The sequence below is a fragment of the Mizuhopecten yessoensis genome, unplaced genomic scaffold, assembly GCF_002113885.1.
Source record: "Mizuhopecten yessoensis strain PY_sf001 unplaced genomic scaffold, ASM211388v2 scaffold716317, whole genome shotgun sequence".
Classification (NCBI taxonomy): Eukaryota; Metazoa; Mollusca; class Bivalvia; order Pectinida; family Pectinidae; genus Mizuhopecten; species Mizuhopecten yessoensis.
This window is the reverse complement of record NW_018480056.1, coordinates 288376-306151: the sequence shown is the minus strand read 5'-3', so window position 1 is coordinate 306151 and position 17776 is coordinate 288376. Positions and strand designations below refer to the sequence as shown.

At 34.7% G+C, this 17776-nt stretch overlaps 1 protein-coding gene across 2 annotated transcripts in view; it reads right to left on the bottom strand.

Annotated features, from left to right (window-relative positions):
* Window positions 1-17776, bottom strand: part of LOC110442986 (epidermal growth factor receptor-like) — a 203358-nt gene that overhangs the window by 21946 nt on the left and 163636 nt on the right. For both annotated transcript variants that reach the window (XM_021486888.1, XM_021486889.1), the window contains exons 2-14: window positions 16474-16827; window positions 15676-15810; window positions 10699-10782; window positions 9415-9536; window positions 8340-8481; window positions 7967-8074; window positions 7290-7401; window positions 6482-6646; window positions 4433-4632; window positions 3411-3622; window positions 1860-2005; window positions 1258-1444; window positions 480-734 (exon numbers count right to left, since the gene is read on the bottom strand). In XM_021486888.1, the coding sequence (XP_021342563.1) occupies window positions 480-734; window positions 1258-1444; window positions 1860-2005; window positions 3411-3622; window positions 4433-4632; window positions 6482-6646; window positions 7290-7401; window positions 7967-8074; window positions 8340-8481; window positions 9415-9536; window positions 10699-10782; window positions 15676-15810; window positions 16474-16827 (2222 nt within the window). The remainder of the gene's footprint in view (window positions 1-479; window positions 735-1257; window positions 1445-1859; window positions 2006-3410; window positions 3623-4432; window positions 4633-6481; window positions 6647-7289; window positions 7402-7966; window positions 8075-8339; window positions 8482-9414; window positions 9537-10698; window positions 10783-15675; window positions 15811-16473; window positions 16828-17776) is intronic.

Below are 17776 nucleotides of genomic sequence, written 5' to 3'. Positions count from 1 at the left end.
CCCCCCCCCCCCCCCCCCCTGATATAATAAAGGCAGTGAAATAAACCCAAGGTTAGTGTTTTACCATACCACTACCTTGACCTTGATCTAGACCTTGGAATCTTAAAACACTAAGTCATCTGATGTGTTTGCAAACTTTTGACATTTGTTTATAGTTTGAGGAAAATCCGTCACAGAATGAATTTGCTAGAGCGTTAATTTACATTGTATAACGAGGTGAGGGGATGAGACAAACTTGGGCAGCATTATATACCCTCCATTTTATGGCTAGGCCATACAAAATGTTTCAAAACAAACATTGTACATAAAATTTTCAGATTGAAAACAAACTTTGCTAATTTAATAAGTTAGAAAAAAGTTAAAAAACAACAATCTTGTACATGATTTTTTTTCTGACTGGAAATAAGTTTTGCTATTGAGTATGAAACATATGCTAAAAACGCTAAAAACTTGGATCATTAAATGGAATCAGGACTCACTCTCATGCTATTGGCCTCGTCGGTGTAGATTTTGTAGGTTTTGCACGAGAAGCAGTCAGAAGCTGTGGGATCAGAACAACCTTTCTGACATTCTGCATGGCATGGTTCACATCGCTTCGTCAATTTGTTGCCGTAGTTGAAGCTGTGACAGGACGCCACGCAATAGTCATCCTCTTTATAGTGGAGACAGCTCTTACATTGGGCGGGTCCATGACCGACACATCCGTCACATAAGGGATGACAGGGCTTACACAACTGAAAACAGATGACCATCTATCAGAGATTTGATGAACTTATATCATTTATCCAAGAATATTTTATTTGATGTACATGCATAAATTCTTAAATAAAAATGATGTGACCCAAATGACATACTTAACCCATTCACCCCTATGTAACTTTAGTCAACTCTACCATTCATTGATCTGGACGAGTCCATTATGGTACACAGTGGTGAAAGGGTTAAGTCAGAGTGTCACACCCAAGATGTTTGTTATGTTGACATGTCCACAGACTAATGGGGATAATTTCAACATGATTAAATTAACTTCCTTAAAAGTCCAGCAACCTAAAATTGTCTTTGCATGATAAGAAAGAGTAATGTGGCAAATTTAACAGAAAAATGATCAAATCAGAAAAGAGCTGGGACAATTGAACGTTCCTAAATTATTACTCAATGATGTGCAGCTTAACAAGAAAATGGTAATTATGTAAAAAGGAGTGAGATTAATCAAAAAGTTCATTTGATAGAGCATTATAATTAATCTGTTAATTTTACCTGTCCGCCTGCCATAGGGCCAGGGTCCTTTGCCGTTACCGTGGTTTTGTAGAAATCCTTACGACAATCTGATCCGTCATCTGCTATACAGAAGAGGCGTATCTCCCCTCCACCGTCTCGTATTTCTTCTGCAATGTTACACGACTTGCAACCTCCGATCTTCAGCTCACTCGAGGGTCCAGTACATCTGTACAATAATATTACTAAATATGAAATAGTAATGATATACATGTGCTTATGGTGGAATTATTTTTATTTGGAATAAGATTCATAAGTTTGGTTTATACATAATAAATGCCAAGTTTCTTTTGAACACAAACAGGAATTATTAACTTCTTTTGCAAGCTTTCGAAAATGTCTGTCTCTTTGTCAAGCAAAGAGTAATCTACACGACGTTTCTGAAAGTTCACAAAAAATATTTTCAATTCCAGTTTGTGTTCGAAACAAACTTTGCATTTATATTATTTTTAATTTGATTTTTTTGTTTTATTTAAGAACCCTTCTTAAAAATAATGGTGTACAACAATTTAAATTACTGTAGTAATATTTACTGGTATATAAGTTTGTGTTATAAGAAACATGAATAATTTAAGCTGACTTACCCGTTGCTGCAGTGTTCGTAGCATGGTCGACAGATCTTGTCCTCGTCAGCGTAGAATTTCTTTGGGCATGTCTCGTGACAAACCTGCATACTATTGTTGCTGTCAACGACGATGATGTGTTTACAGGAATCACATTGACTGGCTTTCTACAAAAAATAAACAACAAGAGGATCAGGACCATGATCTCTGACTCGAAGTAGGCAGGTAAGCTTATTACAGGACAATAATATAGCATCTGTTCATATTTTTACTGAACTGCAGTAGCTATGGGTGGGCTTATTACCAGGCATGGGCTTATTGTCAGATCAGCTCCAGACAATTATATGTGATTATAGTATTATTATTCTTATAGTGGTGGAAACTCAACCAGCCTTTAATTATTTTGAAAACATCACTAATTAATAAAAGTACTGCATCATCAAACATCAATTTCTGCTGCTTTCACAGCTTGAAGAATCCCTCCACCTATATAGAAGACGGGGTAATGATGAGCATCCTTCCACCTATATAGAAGACGGGGTAATGATGAGCATCCTTCCACCCATATAGAAGACGGGGTTATGATGAGCATCCTTCCACCTATATAGAAGGCAGGGTTATGATGAGCATCATTCCACCTATATAGAAGGCAGGGTTATGATGAGCATCCTTCCCCCTATATAGAAGACAGGGTAATGATGAGCATCCTTCCCCCTATATAGAAGACGGTGTTATGATGAGCATCCTTCCCCCTATATAGAAGACGGGGGTATGATGAGCATCCTTCCCCCTATATAGAAGACGGTGTTATGATGAGCATCCTTCCCCCTATATAGAAGACAGGGTTATGATGAGCATCCTTCCACCTATATAGAAGACGGGGTTATGATGAGCATCCTTCCACCTATATAGAAGGCAGGGTTATGATGAGCCTCCTTCCACCTATATAGAAGGCAGGGTTATGATGAGCATCCTTCCCCCTATATAGAAGGCGGGGTAATGATGAGCATCCTTCCACCTATATAGAAGACGGGGTTATGATGAGCATCCTTCCACCTATATAGAAGACGGGGTTATGATGAGCATCCTTCCACCTATATAGAAGACGGGGTTATGATGAGCATCCTTCCCCCTATATAGAAAACGGGGTAATGATAAAAGAAAGTATTTTTGGCTTCAGGTTAAGTTTCTTGTCAAAGTAACATTAGCTAAGTATATATATATAAGCAGTTCCCCTGGGTTTTTCTTTTAATATTCAAATTGCAAACAACAATAATTTTGTAAAAGGCAAGATGACTTATACAGTATGAAATATTTCTGTCGAAAATTTCTCCAACAAAATTTTTAAAATTGCAATGACACTTTTAACTTCATGGTACGTTTTTCCTTTATTAGCATTGAAAGTTCCCATATTTCTAAAATATGACGTGTTTTTTTTTCATTTTTGAAGACTATACAATCCTTTGTGATTAAATAAAATTACAGGACGTGTGGACATGTCCTTTAATGTCCCTGCAGTCATTTTTGTATGTAGTGCCATGAGTAACGAGGTAGAGCTGAATACAAACTTACAGGACCAGTACAGTTGTTGGCACATTCTTTGTGGCAGGGTTTACACCCGCTAGGAGTATCCTGGTACAGTAGAGGGCTGGCATCACAGGTTTTAAGACACAGGTTGGAGCTGTCGTTCACCTTCATATGTCTACAGGATAGACACTTATTGGGACCCATGCCCCAGCAGCCGTCTATCGAACATTCCGGGTCACATACATGACCCTCAATCTCTGTAAAACGGATCATTAAAACATTTTGACATTGTTTAAAAACACAATTTGTTTGTGAATACTGGTAACTGTAAAGGGAGATAATTTATACATTTTGACATTTTAACAACATTATTTGTTTGTGAATACTGGTAACTGTAAAGGGAGATAATTTGTACATTTTGACATTGTTTAACAACATAATTTCTTTGTGAATACTGGTAACTGTACAGGGAGATAATTTGTACATTTTGACATTGTTTAACAACATAATTTGTTTGTGAATACTGGTAACTGTAAAGGGAGATAATTTATACATTTAGGAACCTCAATGAAAAGAGACTGTTCACACATTTTAACAAGTCCTTAAGTGACATATGGGACTGTAAAGGGAGATCATTTAAGTGATTAAGAACCTCCATGTATTACACCATTCACGCTTTTAGCAAGTAAGGGACCGTAAAGGAAGATAATTTATACATTTAAGAACCTCAATGAAAATAGACCATTTACAAATTAAAACAGTTTCTTAAGTGACATACTACACTGTCCATGTAGAGTAATATAGTGTTTAGGGAGACAATGCATGTGTTACCCCGGTATGTAAACTATCAGTGGTATTGAAGATAATCAGTTAATCTCACTACATGACAGACAGACAGACATTTTGTAGAAATTATATGTTACACATGAAAATAGGGTCATTTGAGATAATTGACAAAAAACATATATTTGATAGGACTTTTTGATCAGATCAAATGCATCCATTAAAATTAAATTATGATAGGATGCAATCCTGACATCACATTAATCTGTAGTATGAATACCTACCACACTGGCTGATGTCACGATTATTTCCGATAAAGGCAGTCTGAGAGGAGGCCACAAACAACTTGGTGAAGTTCACTGTGTTGGCATAGCACAAACGCTTATTGAACCAGATCAGTACCTTGCCAAAAGATATCAATCTAAGGGAGTTAAGTTCTAGTGACTCGAGAGGTGTGGCCATGATGTTGAGGGCATTACTCCTCCTGCAATGAAAAAACGGTAACTGTAAGTCACATGTTAAATGAATAACATCTTGTTTTTTTTATGTATATGTGCCTGCCCGGTTCCCTACCAAAAAAATGCACACATATATATACAATGTACAACTATGTCACAGTCGTGAACTTATGTTCATCTAATGCCCTTGTGATAAAGAAACACGATTATTTGTTTCCCCGGAGATTAATCATGTTTCATAAGGTCAAAGCAATTGTGTTTCCTTACCACAAGGGCAATACATATTGAACTAACATTAACAATAATATAAAGATGATCAGGTCGACTGGCCATTATTGTTGTCTGCTCCAGCCACTTGGAACTCAGGTGTGGTGCCTTTATCCCAATAAGGGAAATATGACTAGGGAAATTCAGTTACACAAGGAGAACATGAAGTTTTATTTCCCAGTAATGAGATCAATATTATCCGACCAGACACACTATTTTAAAGGTGAGATATAATAAAGTAACATAGTACATCAAGTAACTCAGTAACTAAGTAAGAGAGTCATCACCGTTCTTTTACTTATTCACCCCTGAAATTTCATTAAGCATTGAACTGTTACCAGATGATAACGGGCGACATGAATATTTAACTGTCACCCAAATTGCATTCATATCGACTGTATACTGCATCTGGTAACAGTTCAATGCTTATATTTACATTTATATGTATATAGTTTGTTTTGTATAGTAACTGAAGCAAAAATACGTTTGAATTTCCCGCTTATCATATCAGTGACGTCAGTAAGTTCAAATCCCAGAACAGCCGACATTTCCAGAAGAAATAATATAGTCTGTCGTGTCATTGAAAACCACACGCACATAAAATGGTTTGAACACAAACTTAACTTTATTATTTATTTCCTATGAGTATGTATATGTTGAAAAATTGTCAATAATTGCATAACTTTTGCTTGTTTAAAATTAAAGCTGTTTTTCGCGCATTGATAGATAACATGTATTTTGAAGTGATGCGGCGCTGAACGGACTTGATTGTTTACTCGGAAACGCTTATGTTTCCTTTGACTGGAATATTACGTTATTTTCAGAAGCATATACACTTGAAAATGTTTAATTAAAATGGTCTTTTCAGTAGGTGATAACGATTCCAAGGACATTTCGTTTGAAACATATTCCATGTCTAATCGGTCAGATTATCATCGCTAGCGGACCACGTTCACAGGGGCTCAGTTTCGTGGCCTTGTGTAATGGATGACATCACTGAATATACACATTCTAAAATCTTGTCGATACCCTCGACTTTTACAAGGTTTTAGAAATGCTGAATTTTAGTGTTGTGGTTATTCACTGATGTTATGCATAACTTAAAATATCGAAACCGATCCCCTGTGTGATGACGTTGATAAACTTGTATCTAGAATGGCGCTTACAATAATTTTGTGGTACCTACACGTCTTATAATAAATTTATATTGTCATAATTTGTCAAGTTGCTTTATTTTTTTTTGCGATGACCTATATTGCTAAATGCTTATGAACCCAGGATGTTTTCCGACTATAGGCCTATTGATACTGAAAGTATCGGGCGGCCATGTTTGTTTACCTTGTACCAGCTGTATTCCTACACTGGCCGTATCACTGTAAATTGTAGTATACAGTCTCATATACTGCAATTTTGTTTACTAACGACATAAAGGCAAATGCAATACAGAATGTAAATATCAATGTATTAACCTTGAATTTGAGGCGTTAAAATGTGTCTTCAGGGGTGAATAAGTTGAAAATGAAAAATCAAAATAAATGAAAAATCAAAATAAAATGTTTTTTAAAACAAAAATGAAAAATAATCAAAGCAAAAATCTTTTGTACGTACCCATCCAGTTCTCGGCCTCTTATGACCTCCAGGTTTGATAGGAACGACAAGTTCTTGAAGCCGGAATGGTTTGACTGGATTATGACAAACCCAGTGATCTCCCTTACCGTGTTGAATACATACAGATCTTCAGGATCCAATCCAGAAATATTTCTGTATTCATCTCTGTCAGGGTTAACAAAAGAATTATTTAAGAAATCCTATATCGCCTCTATTACTCGCATGTTTAACAAGGTAGAGATTTTAACTCAAATCATGCAACGTACAGAATAAAATGTGAATTGAGATTTCTTATATGACAAAAAGTTATATCATAATAATCAAAACATAACCCTTCAAGCTGCGGGATAAAAAATATTATTTTAAAATTTCAAGTTATAAGATATCTGTCCTCTGAAAAGAGGATCTGGCTCATTCTTTTAAAGCAAAAACCACTATTAGCCCTTTATCCTCGACTTCTACTAGCCAATATCATTATCCAATGATCATAGTTATTAAGAAAACATTTTAAATACTTTAAACATTTAAAGACATACATTTATGAACCCTGTGACTATGTGCAGGAAATTGATTTAACAATTTTCAAATCCGTTCATACTAGCATGCGACAGACTAAATATCATGACCCAATGTGACTTGCTTGTTGAAAAGAATTTGATTTTACAGTTTGGTTTTGAAACATCTGGCACCTGTACCTGGAAATTTGGCCAAGAATATTATTTTTATGCTTATACTTTTTGTATAGAGTCTAGATAACTGTTAATCACATCTCGTTCTAAGGGAGGCAATCCTGTCATACCATACATACCCATTAAAAGTGGTCTCCACAATTTTAAGATTGCCCTCTATCAGAGTACAATTACTGAGGCGTTTAATGTTCACAGACGTCAAGAATTCCGTCTTGTTTAATCCCTTACATTCTAAAATAAACAAAAAAGAAAAGAAATACAATCATTGGTACTAAGAATTTTTAGGATGAATACAGACAAAGGATATACAAAGGAGATTTACAATGATTTGCTGTTACGACCAAAAGAGACATGCAATACAAAACTGTGTTTTACAGTTTTAATAAGTCATGAGTCATTACCAGGGTACTTCATTTTTCAATCATTGAAATTCATTGAAATGGGGGGGGGGGGGGGGGGGGGGGAGTGTTGTCTACATATATTTTGCAATTTCTTTTATGTAAACTCCAAGTCTGTACTTGGCTTGTTAAATGACCTAGAAAAGGAAAATTAATCTAGAACTGCAAGACTTAATCCATCAAGCTAGGAAATAATTATCAACAAAAGGAGAAAGTCATCTCTACTTAGCTGTGAAATGATTATCTACTTAGCTGTGAAATGATTATCCCAACACAACTGGGTTAGAACTGTCTCCCATTTCCTTTTTAATAATTATGTCAAAGAAACTTGGTAGAGTTATCTCCTCCTGAAGGAGGCTAAGTGTTAACTCCATAAGGACAGGAATGCAGTTCCTTACGTTTTGCACACGGCCCATCACACGGGATGCATTCTCCGTCTACAGCATGTTTGTTTACCCCACAAACCTTCACACAAGCAGAGATGTACTTGTCCCGTAGAAAATGGTCTGCGGAAAAACCATGAAAATTATCAAGTTATTTGTAGATAATATTTTTTTATGTCATATTGTATAAACGACACAAATCAAATTGCAGTAAATCAAAGAAAACAAACAATTTAAGTAGTTATACAATAATTCATCAACATTTAAAAAAACAAAATCTTTAATTTTAAAAATTATTCATTCAATGATTCATGTTTCAATTTTATTGCAATGCCAATATTCAATATTTTTTATTTGGTCATTTTTTGTTCCGTAGGTTGATAGTTACCGGGGCACTTTTTAACACAGAGGGATCCGTATTTAAATTTGCCCTTGGGGTTGATCTCTGCCTTCAGGGTGAAGATGTTGTAGAACATGACGAGGGGACAATTCTCCACACACTCTCCTTCGTTCATGAAGTGTTTACAAGCCTTAAGGAAATAAAGTTGAGTGTTTATGATATTTTAAAGCGCTGTTGGGAAAATGACTGAATTATAGTGTATAACTAAATGATATTTGTAGAGCACTCGAAGTGTTAAAAACACTTCAGGATCCTGTCCTGACAGGCTGTAAGCTATTTACCAGCACCATGCAGTTTCATTGTGTGGTAAAGAAAGGGGATTTCTATGATCAGATATCAGATATCTCAGGGCTAATAAGAGTAATATGTTGATACAACTTCATTGTTTCATAATTGTTGTAAATTAAAAACAAAACATTTACGTTTTGTAGCAGAACTAGAATTTGGATCATCTGCAACCAGTCAAATCATGTTATGGAAATTGCTGTAAGAATTTTCTTTAACCAGTGGTTTTAACAGAAAGGTTTTATTCCTAAAGACTGGAAAAAATAACCACAATAACACATAGTTTTCAAATGGTGGAAAAATTGCAAAAAATGAAAAGTACATGCAACTCTGCTTCCATTTTTTGTATCAACTTTGGTCTGAGAGTTACCTCCCTTAGGCCATAATAGAGATCAAGATTTTAGCTCGCGTACATGTCACTTCACGGTAAAGTTAACAGATTAACGCCAACATAGAAATTATTGTCCTGATTATTGAGAAAAATGTTTCTTTTTATCTATTTGGTTTATAATTATTAATTTCAGTATCTAAGTTGATCGAGTGAAGAAAGCACTGTTCTAATTTGACACTACACAAAGAAATGTCTTTACATATTAATTCATTCACCCACACATTTTTAAACTGGACTTGCCCAGTCTTTCATTTGGTAAGGTTCCAAGGTGACTTTAGGGGTTAATGGGTTAAGATATAGCATTTTGTACATATTCACAATATTTGTTTTCATCAAATGGACATTTTCTGATATTTAACTTGTGAAAATGTAAAAAATCATCTTTACCATACAGTCCGTTTTCCTAGGCCCCGAACATCCCGCGGAACATTCCGGGTGACAACACTGGTTTTGTTGGTAGCCAAAGCACCGACCATCACAGCTAGGTGAACACACTGTCGCATGGTTCACTGGATAAAAAATAAACAACATGAAATGTGATTTTTTTTCAGTTAAATTCATTTTTACATTTAATATTCAGTGCAACACTTCTCCCTACTGATTTGATTTTAATTTTGCCAAGTTTAATTTTGAACCATTATAGCTACAATGACATTTGCATAAACAAGATCTTTTTATTTCATATCAGAATAGTAAACATGTGAAATGTCATGTTCTTCTTCAACCACCTTGGGCAGAATGACTTAAACTCTTTACAATTAGAACAACAAAATTTCAGTAAAAACTACAGACAGATAAAATTTAAAACAGATCAACAACACATGTAATGAATATGTTATTTCATCATTTGTATTTTGAATTTGTGAAAGTGTTTCAGAAATGAATACCTTATTGGTTCTAATAATAGACTGTGTTCTAATAATAGCCTGTGTTCTAATAATAGACTGTGTTTTAATAATCGTCATTCCCTCCATATTAGGGGCAAAATACTCTATAAAAATGATTATTTTCCAACTATTTTAAAGTTTTGGAGATATTTGACATTGTTTTAATAAAGGTGTAAAAAAGTACAGATCAAACAAGCTATATAGACATGTAGAAATATGCAGATTGTTATTTTTTTTTTTTTTTTTCAAATACAATGCCTTTCAGTGTAAAAGTATGGGTACAATTCCTTGTGCGACCATCCCAAACTCTGACAGGGCCACGCACACAATATTGATAGTATAGACTTTGCTAAAAGTGCATGAAGCTTGCATCCAGAGCACCAGACCCAAACACAGTCTGTCTGAAAACCTATCCGTTGTTTCTTGTACAGTACACATAGGCTTTGAAGATCTTAATTTTTTTGAATTTCAGATTTTTTCTCCAATAATCGCCCACCCCCTACCTTTATGGTGTGAGGTTGTGACATCCGGTTCCAATAACTGCCCCCCCCACACCACACTTTCTTCTTAGCATGTGTTCTAATAATAGCCCTGAGCTATTATTAGAATATTATTAGAATCAATAAAGTTTTTGAATCTGCTACAAGTTGTTCCATTATCATAACAATAAAATTTAAACCTGAAATAAAATGGATTGTTTTTTAAACACAATCCTGACAGTGTAGGAATTAGCGATTGGTTCTATTTACAAACACAGTTGTCATACCATCTTTAAATAACTTACGTTGTTGGCACATGTCTCTACCCTCCCCCCAACAGTGGCGTTCTCCAGTTCGATTATTGTAGCAGGACGGATGGCATTCCGGACCTGAAATATTACAAAAGGTCAAGGTCATTGATTAAGCTTTGATGGTTAAAGGTCACATCAATAATGACTCCAATTATACACAACATTTTTCATCCTCACACAAATAAAATCAAAAATGAATACATGCAGGATTAGGACAATGAAGATCAAATCTGAAATGATGAGTATTTTCTGTGGACTACATATAATGGACAAAGGTCAAGGTCACTGGTCATCACTTCAAGCTGGGACTTGTAGATTGTTATGCCATTAAATGTTAGGAAAATAAAACCGCTTTTTATATTTAATTACAGCTACCATTTGTTCAGTGACATTTCTGTCATTACAAAGAGGTATTTAATAGTGATGGACATAAAAAACAAACCTTTGAAGTAAAACAGAAAAAGTGACCTTGAACCTATTTAAGTGACAACTATCAGGCAGGAATGAAACAAACTTGACTGTACAGAAAATGTCTACTTTCTGAGGAGACCAACACAGTGATATAATAATAGAAGAACCTTCAGGATAACACGATTTCTGTGTTAATCAACTCACAGACATCAAATAAAGAATCAACTCACAGACATCAAATAAAGAATCAACTCACAGACATCAAATAAAGAATCAACTCACAGACATCAAATAAAGAATCAACTCACAGACATCAAATAAAGAATCAACTCACAGACATCAAATAAAGAATCAACTCACAGACATCAAATAAAGAATCAACTCACAGACATCAAATAAAGAATCAACTCACAGACATCAAATAAAGAATCAACTCACAGACATCAAATAAAGAATCAACTCACAGACATCAAATAAAGAATCAACTCACAGACATCAAATAAAGAATCAACTCACAGACATCAAATAAAGAATCAACTCACAGACATCAAATAAAGAATCAACTCACAGACATCAAATAAAGAATCAACTCACAGACATCAAATAAAGAATCAACTCACAGACATCAAATAAAGAATCAACTCACAGACATCAAATAAAGAATCAACTCACAGACATCAAATAAAGAATCAACTCACAGACATCAAATAAAGAATCAACTCACAGACATCAAATAAAGAATCAACTCACAGACATCAAATAAAGAATCAACTCACAGACATCAAATAAAGAATCAACTCACAGACAACAAATAGAGAATCAATACACAGACAACAAATAGAGAACCCCTCCCCCTCGGCCTCCGATATGGACATTCAAACTGTTTTATATGCTTCACTCATTCTAAGAACTGATTAAAATCAAACAATAACAAAATATTTGAAATATTATAAAATACATTTATGAAATAGAGTACATTGTTGTTAGATATTTATATATCAATTAAAATCTCATAACCTCAAATAAATTCCAGTATGTGGTCCGAAATCATTTGTACAACGATAACGATGATCACTCAACGATGCCATAAATGAAAATCGATGAATAAAAAATACATATGAACAGAAAAATATTGACATATTGCAATCAATATCTGTATTATCACAGGACCTTTATCTATTGAATACAAAATTCCAATTTTGTGAGAATTCCATTAACTGGCAATCTGATGGAACTATCAAATAACATATAAGTACACATTCTAATAAAATTGAAATTGATTACAATCTAGCCTACTAATATATATCCATATAGGTATTACGAGATGGTACGATATGAAGTACCATACTTAAAGCTTGCAGCCATCACTATATATTAACCCCCTCTTCATGTCTGTGAATAAAATATTAGTTAACATCCTCATCTAATCTATAGCCAGAAAAAAAATCAAAAAAATCTGACAATGGAGAACTCGCCTGTGATGAAGTTCATTAGCGCCAAAATCAATATATACCTACATGTTAGTTTTAACTAGTACGTTTATAGCGCCCCCTACACTTCAATGACTTGATCTCTCTTTTAGTAGCAGTGCTTGTCGATTGGATCACTGTAATGGGACAGAAATATATTCTGCACAAAATTTATTACACCCAACCCTAATTTCGTGAATGTTCCCTAAACTAAAGGACATTTCTTAACTCAAGTATTTCCATAAGAATGCATTACTGGCATTTGAGAAAACTCTGAACCCAAATTTTCTTAGGTCAATTGCTTTTCTAAGTAAAGGAGTTTTCTAAGTTAAGGAATCTTAGTGAAACTGGGTAAAGAGACATTTAGGTAAATGTATATACACCGAGTATTACTTGTTCACTCGAAATCTGAAATGTCTATTCTTTTGGCTCAGTACATGAAAACAGATTGAATATAATAGTTAGATTGGTATTGAAAATCTCATAAACATGTTGTGATCTCATAATTTGATACAATCTTTATTTTCTCATTAAAGCCTGCACTTGATTCGGAATTGAAAAATAAATTTAAGAACTACTGTTAATTCACTGACTTGCCAAAAAAAATGTCTACAAAGATATGGGGCATCAATACAATCTATCAGCTTGCAAGTATTATGATATCTATTTTTTTTTTTTTTTAATTTGTCATCAGATCTCAATTTTACCCAGTTTTGCTTACAATTTCAAACTGAATATAGCTACTTGATGCATAATATAATTATGAAAGTAAAACAACACTACCATAAATTTTGTTTTTGCTAATCAGAATAGTAAAACGAACGTGGCCTTTTTTCCAGCTTTCTGCCCGAGTTCTTACCTAGCCTACATTTACTGATAAGACATCTCATTTTCAACCAAATCACCAGAAGATTTATTCCCAAGGGGAGACAACTGTGCGATGGCTTTTTAACACATATTAATGACCTTGATTCTCAGAGGGAGTCTAATATCATCTGACTTCAACTGTATCCAATCCCACAGTTATCTTAGCATCCTCAACATTTGGCATCCTTCGAAAATTGAAAGTGTGAAAACCTATGAGAGGCATTGACTACTTAATCAAACTTATCTACCTCCCTTTTCTGTTTGTATGACTGATTCATTATTTAGTAATTGAAAGCAAGACTTTCATAGTTCATAATCTCATCTTGATATTTTCTGAAATTTCATACTTAAAAAAAAACTGTTCACAATTTGTCTGTGAAATTAAAGGTAAACCAGTACAATACGATAATGTTGAGTTAGATCAAGGAAACACTGTCTAAGGCATCGCCTTGCTCTGTCTTAGTTAACAGGAACAGACTTAAGTCATTCACCCCTGACATTTGAACTGTTCCAATTCAAAAGTTGGAATAGTTAATTATGAAATTTCAGGGGTGAATGATTAAACAATATCAACACAACCTTGATGGATGTTTTTGAAACAAAAGATCCAATACGATCCTAGAAAATTCTTAGAGAGATATTTTGAATATATATTTTTTTCTAAAACACAAAGTTATAAAGATAAAGATAATGCTAGGCGTTTAATTTACGAGTGGACTGCAGGATCAAAACAATCATTGCTTGGCGTTTAATTTACAAGTGGACTGCAGGATCAAAACAATCATTGCAAAGCGGAAAATTTAATGGTCACAGTGGTAGAATTTCCAAAAAACAGGAACTTGTGTCTTAGCACATACAACAACTTCAAAAATTTGGTGAAAAAGAGTATATAATTACCCAATTGGACTGAAGGAATTAAGTGACCTTGAATGACCTTGACCTTTGACAGAATAGTCTGAAAATGTTCAGGGTTTTTTATATATAATATACTGTGATCTTGTAAACTATAGGAAGATGAGGTTAGAAACAGAGAAGTACTGGGGTGGAAATCATTAGCCAATCAAATTGAAGGAATCAACCTTCAATGACCTTGACCATGACCTTTGATAGAATAACCCAGATAAAAGGAAGTTGTGAAGCTCAACACAACCAGTTATCTCAAATAGTAGAGCGTTCGTCTAGAGTTCAGGCTTACACAACCTCCTGGAGTTGAACATTTAAAGTTTAAGGTATGAGATAAAAATACTAAATTTAAGGAAGAGAATGAATTTGCTAAAGGATGCAGATATAGACAGACTGACAAAATGGTGTCCTCTCTGTTATAAACTTACATTTAATTTTGCATTGTTTAAAAGTGAACTTCTTCTATCAATGTACAAATAAATATTTATAGCCCAATTTTCTTTAAGTTTAAATTGTCAACTTTGCTAAATATTTAAATTTGCCATTTAATACAGCCATACTAATTTTACAAATATTTCCTTTACCAGAAACTTTTTTTCATGAAACTAACAATGCTTCATCATGTGTTAAACCCTGATTGGATGGATGTTAGCTAAGGTACTTAGGGAATTCTAATTTAGGTTAGGAACCTGTGTCAATATTGAAACCAGACATCTTTAAATAGATCTTCTTTCAGTTTAGTGTTACAATCTCAGCTTCAGGTCATTTTGTCCTATTGATCTAATAGACCCGTTAAATCTCAATTATTATTAAGGATACTTGTACACCATCTAAGTTGTCTCTATCTTTAAGGTGTCTCACACCAATAAAACAGCCTGTGGTAGTATGTCACATCTGTCTATTAATCAGATTGAGAAAGTCTCAGTGGCAGATCCAGAGGTTTTTTTGGGCTTCAGGAACCCACCCCAGCCTGAAAAGTTTCTTTAAAAATCATGTATTTTCTCCATTTTCCTCAATTTTCCCCCCCATGAAATTTTGAAACCCCCCCCCCCCCCCGATAAGTCGCTAGATCTGCCACTGTAAACAATTAATTAATATTCTAATTTACTAAAGCAAAAAAAGTCAGCATTTCCACATCGTAAAACTTTTACAGTACGTAAGAGGGTAAAGGAAATCTAGTTTAGTACACCAGACAATGGGAAAGGGAGTAACCAAAGTATTTTCTCGGTTACTTAGATTCAGGCTCCTGGTCAGGTACATATGTAACACATGGTACACATGGTGAACTCAGCATTAAAACTGAATTTCTGTATGTACTTACATTGTCGTTTGTATGCTGCGTCGTACACATATTTGACGTGCGGGTTGACGTCTGGGTTAATATCTTTCCAATGTATTGTCTTGTGAAAACACAGCAAAGCGTTATTGAAAAAATATACCTGGCCATTGCTGATTTCTGTATGATAAAAAGAAAACATCCATAATTTACAAATATTATAAATCTTTATCGATTGGTTGTAATTTTGATAATCATGATTGTGATTGGTTGTACTTACAATTCCTCACCACAAAATGTATTGTTTTGAAGATTTGCAATGCTTGAATTGTTACTTCTCCAATTCAAACATTTATTCATGATCAAATGTGATAAAACAGTATTTGAGGAGTAAGAATATAAGATTTGAGTATAAAGCTATATAAACATGTAGGGATATGTATTTATTTATTGTTTTTGCTTTCTTACTTTTAAGTGTTCCTATCCCACTGCAGGAGAAACACTAGAGAACTCCAGTGTAGTTTTCCTACACAGAGTAACCTCCCTTTAAATTCTTTTTTCGATAATATGACTGTAGCATGACTGGGTCAGTGTTGTTTCAATCAGTATTTGAACAATAAACCTTAGATTGTTGTACAGTTGCTATAGCTGAATTATCTACCTGGTCGACGGAAGTACCAGCGTCAAATCGTGATACAGTTACCTGGTATATCCAAAACAAAATTAAGGGGAGGTCACTGTATATAAAAGGGAAATATTTAGTGTTTGGCTTGCAGTGGGATAGGGGTCCTTCGATCAGCAGAAGTTTTAAATATTGACCAAGAATGGAATTCAGTTACTCACCTTGGAGAGATCGTAATCCCAGCTCCTTCATACCAACTGTCGTTGTATTAGAAACAATACCATTTAACACAACAAATAGGCTATAACTTCCATTATTGTAGGTAAAAAGTTCACTTCCTCGAATTATTCGAAGTCGCTTGAGTGGTAATGTCGGTGTAAACACAGCATAAACAAGTACATATCCACGCACTTCTACAATGGTTTCCAGAAAACTTAAGTCACGATCGGATCCGATCTCCTGGATTTCCAGATTACCATCAATATATGTACAGTTTGTGTAATGTTTTTTGAGATTATGGTAACGAAAAGATTCTGACCCGGCTGTGGACATTCCTTCATTTGTACCAGAACACACTGAAAAAAAAGAAACATTGGTTACTCATGAAAATGAAAACATAAACCACAAGAGGCAAAGAGGGCCTGTATTTGTGATGGTTATTGGTGAGATGGTTATTGGTGAGAGTTATTGGTGATATGGTTATTGGTAAGAGTTATTGGTGAGAGTTATTGGTGAGATGGTTATTGGTGAGAGTTATTGGTGATATGGTTATTGGTGAGATGGTTAATGGTGAGATGGTTATTCCTTTTGTCTATTTCTGAAACAGTATTCATCTTGTCTATTTGTGAGAATGTTCAATTTGTCTAATTTTGAAATGGAATAATACTTTTATCTATTTGTAAGATGGTAATAGTTTAATCATATTTATATAGATATGATAACGTCATTTTTCGGAACCTTAGTTTCAACCAAATAAAACAATAATGAATATGACAGTCCAAGCTTTTTCCACGAATTCTACACTGCGCGAATATTGTTTTCCTTATGAAAACAGGAAAATAATCCTGGCACTGGCACGAAGCTGTAACTGTATAAAAAGTTGGTCAGGCTCAAAAGAGGATAAAAGGGTACTTATCACTAATCAATATCCAAACAGTTCAAACCTCAAAATATTCCCAATTACAGGGGGATAAGGGTGGGGCTGTACAATTACAGGGGGATAAGGATGGGGCTGTACAATTACAGGGGGATAAGGGTGGGGCTGTACAATTACAGGGGGATAAGGATGGGGCTGTACAATTACAGGGGGATAAGGGTGGGGCTGTACAATTACAGGGGGATAAGGATGGGGCTGTACAATTACAGGGGGATAAGGGTGGGGCTGTACAATTACAGGGGGATAAGGATGGGGCTGTACAATTACAGGGGGATAAGGGTGGGGCTGTACAATTACAGGGGGATAAGGATGGGGCTGTACAATTACAGGGGGATAAGGGTGGGGCTGTACAATTACAGGGGGATAAG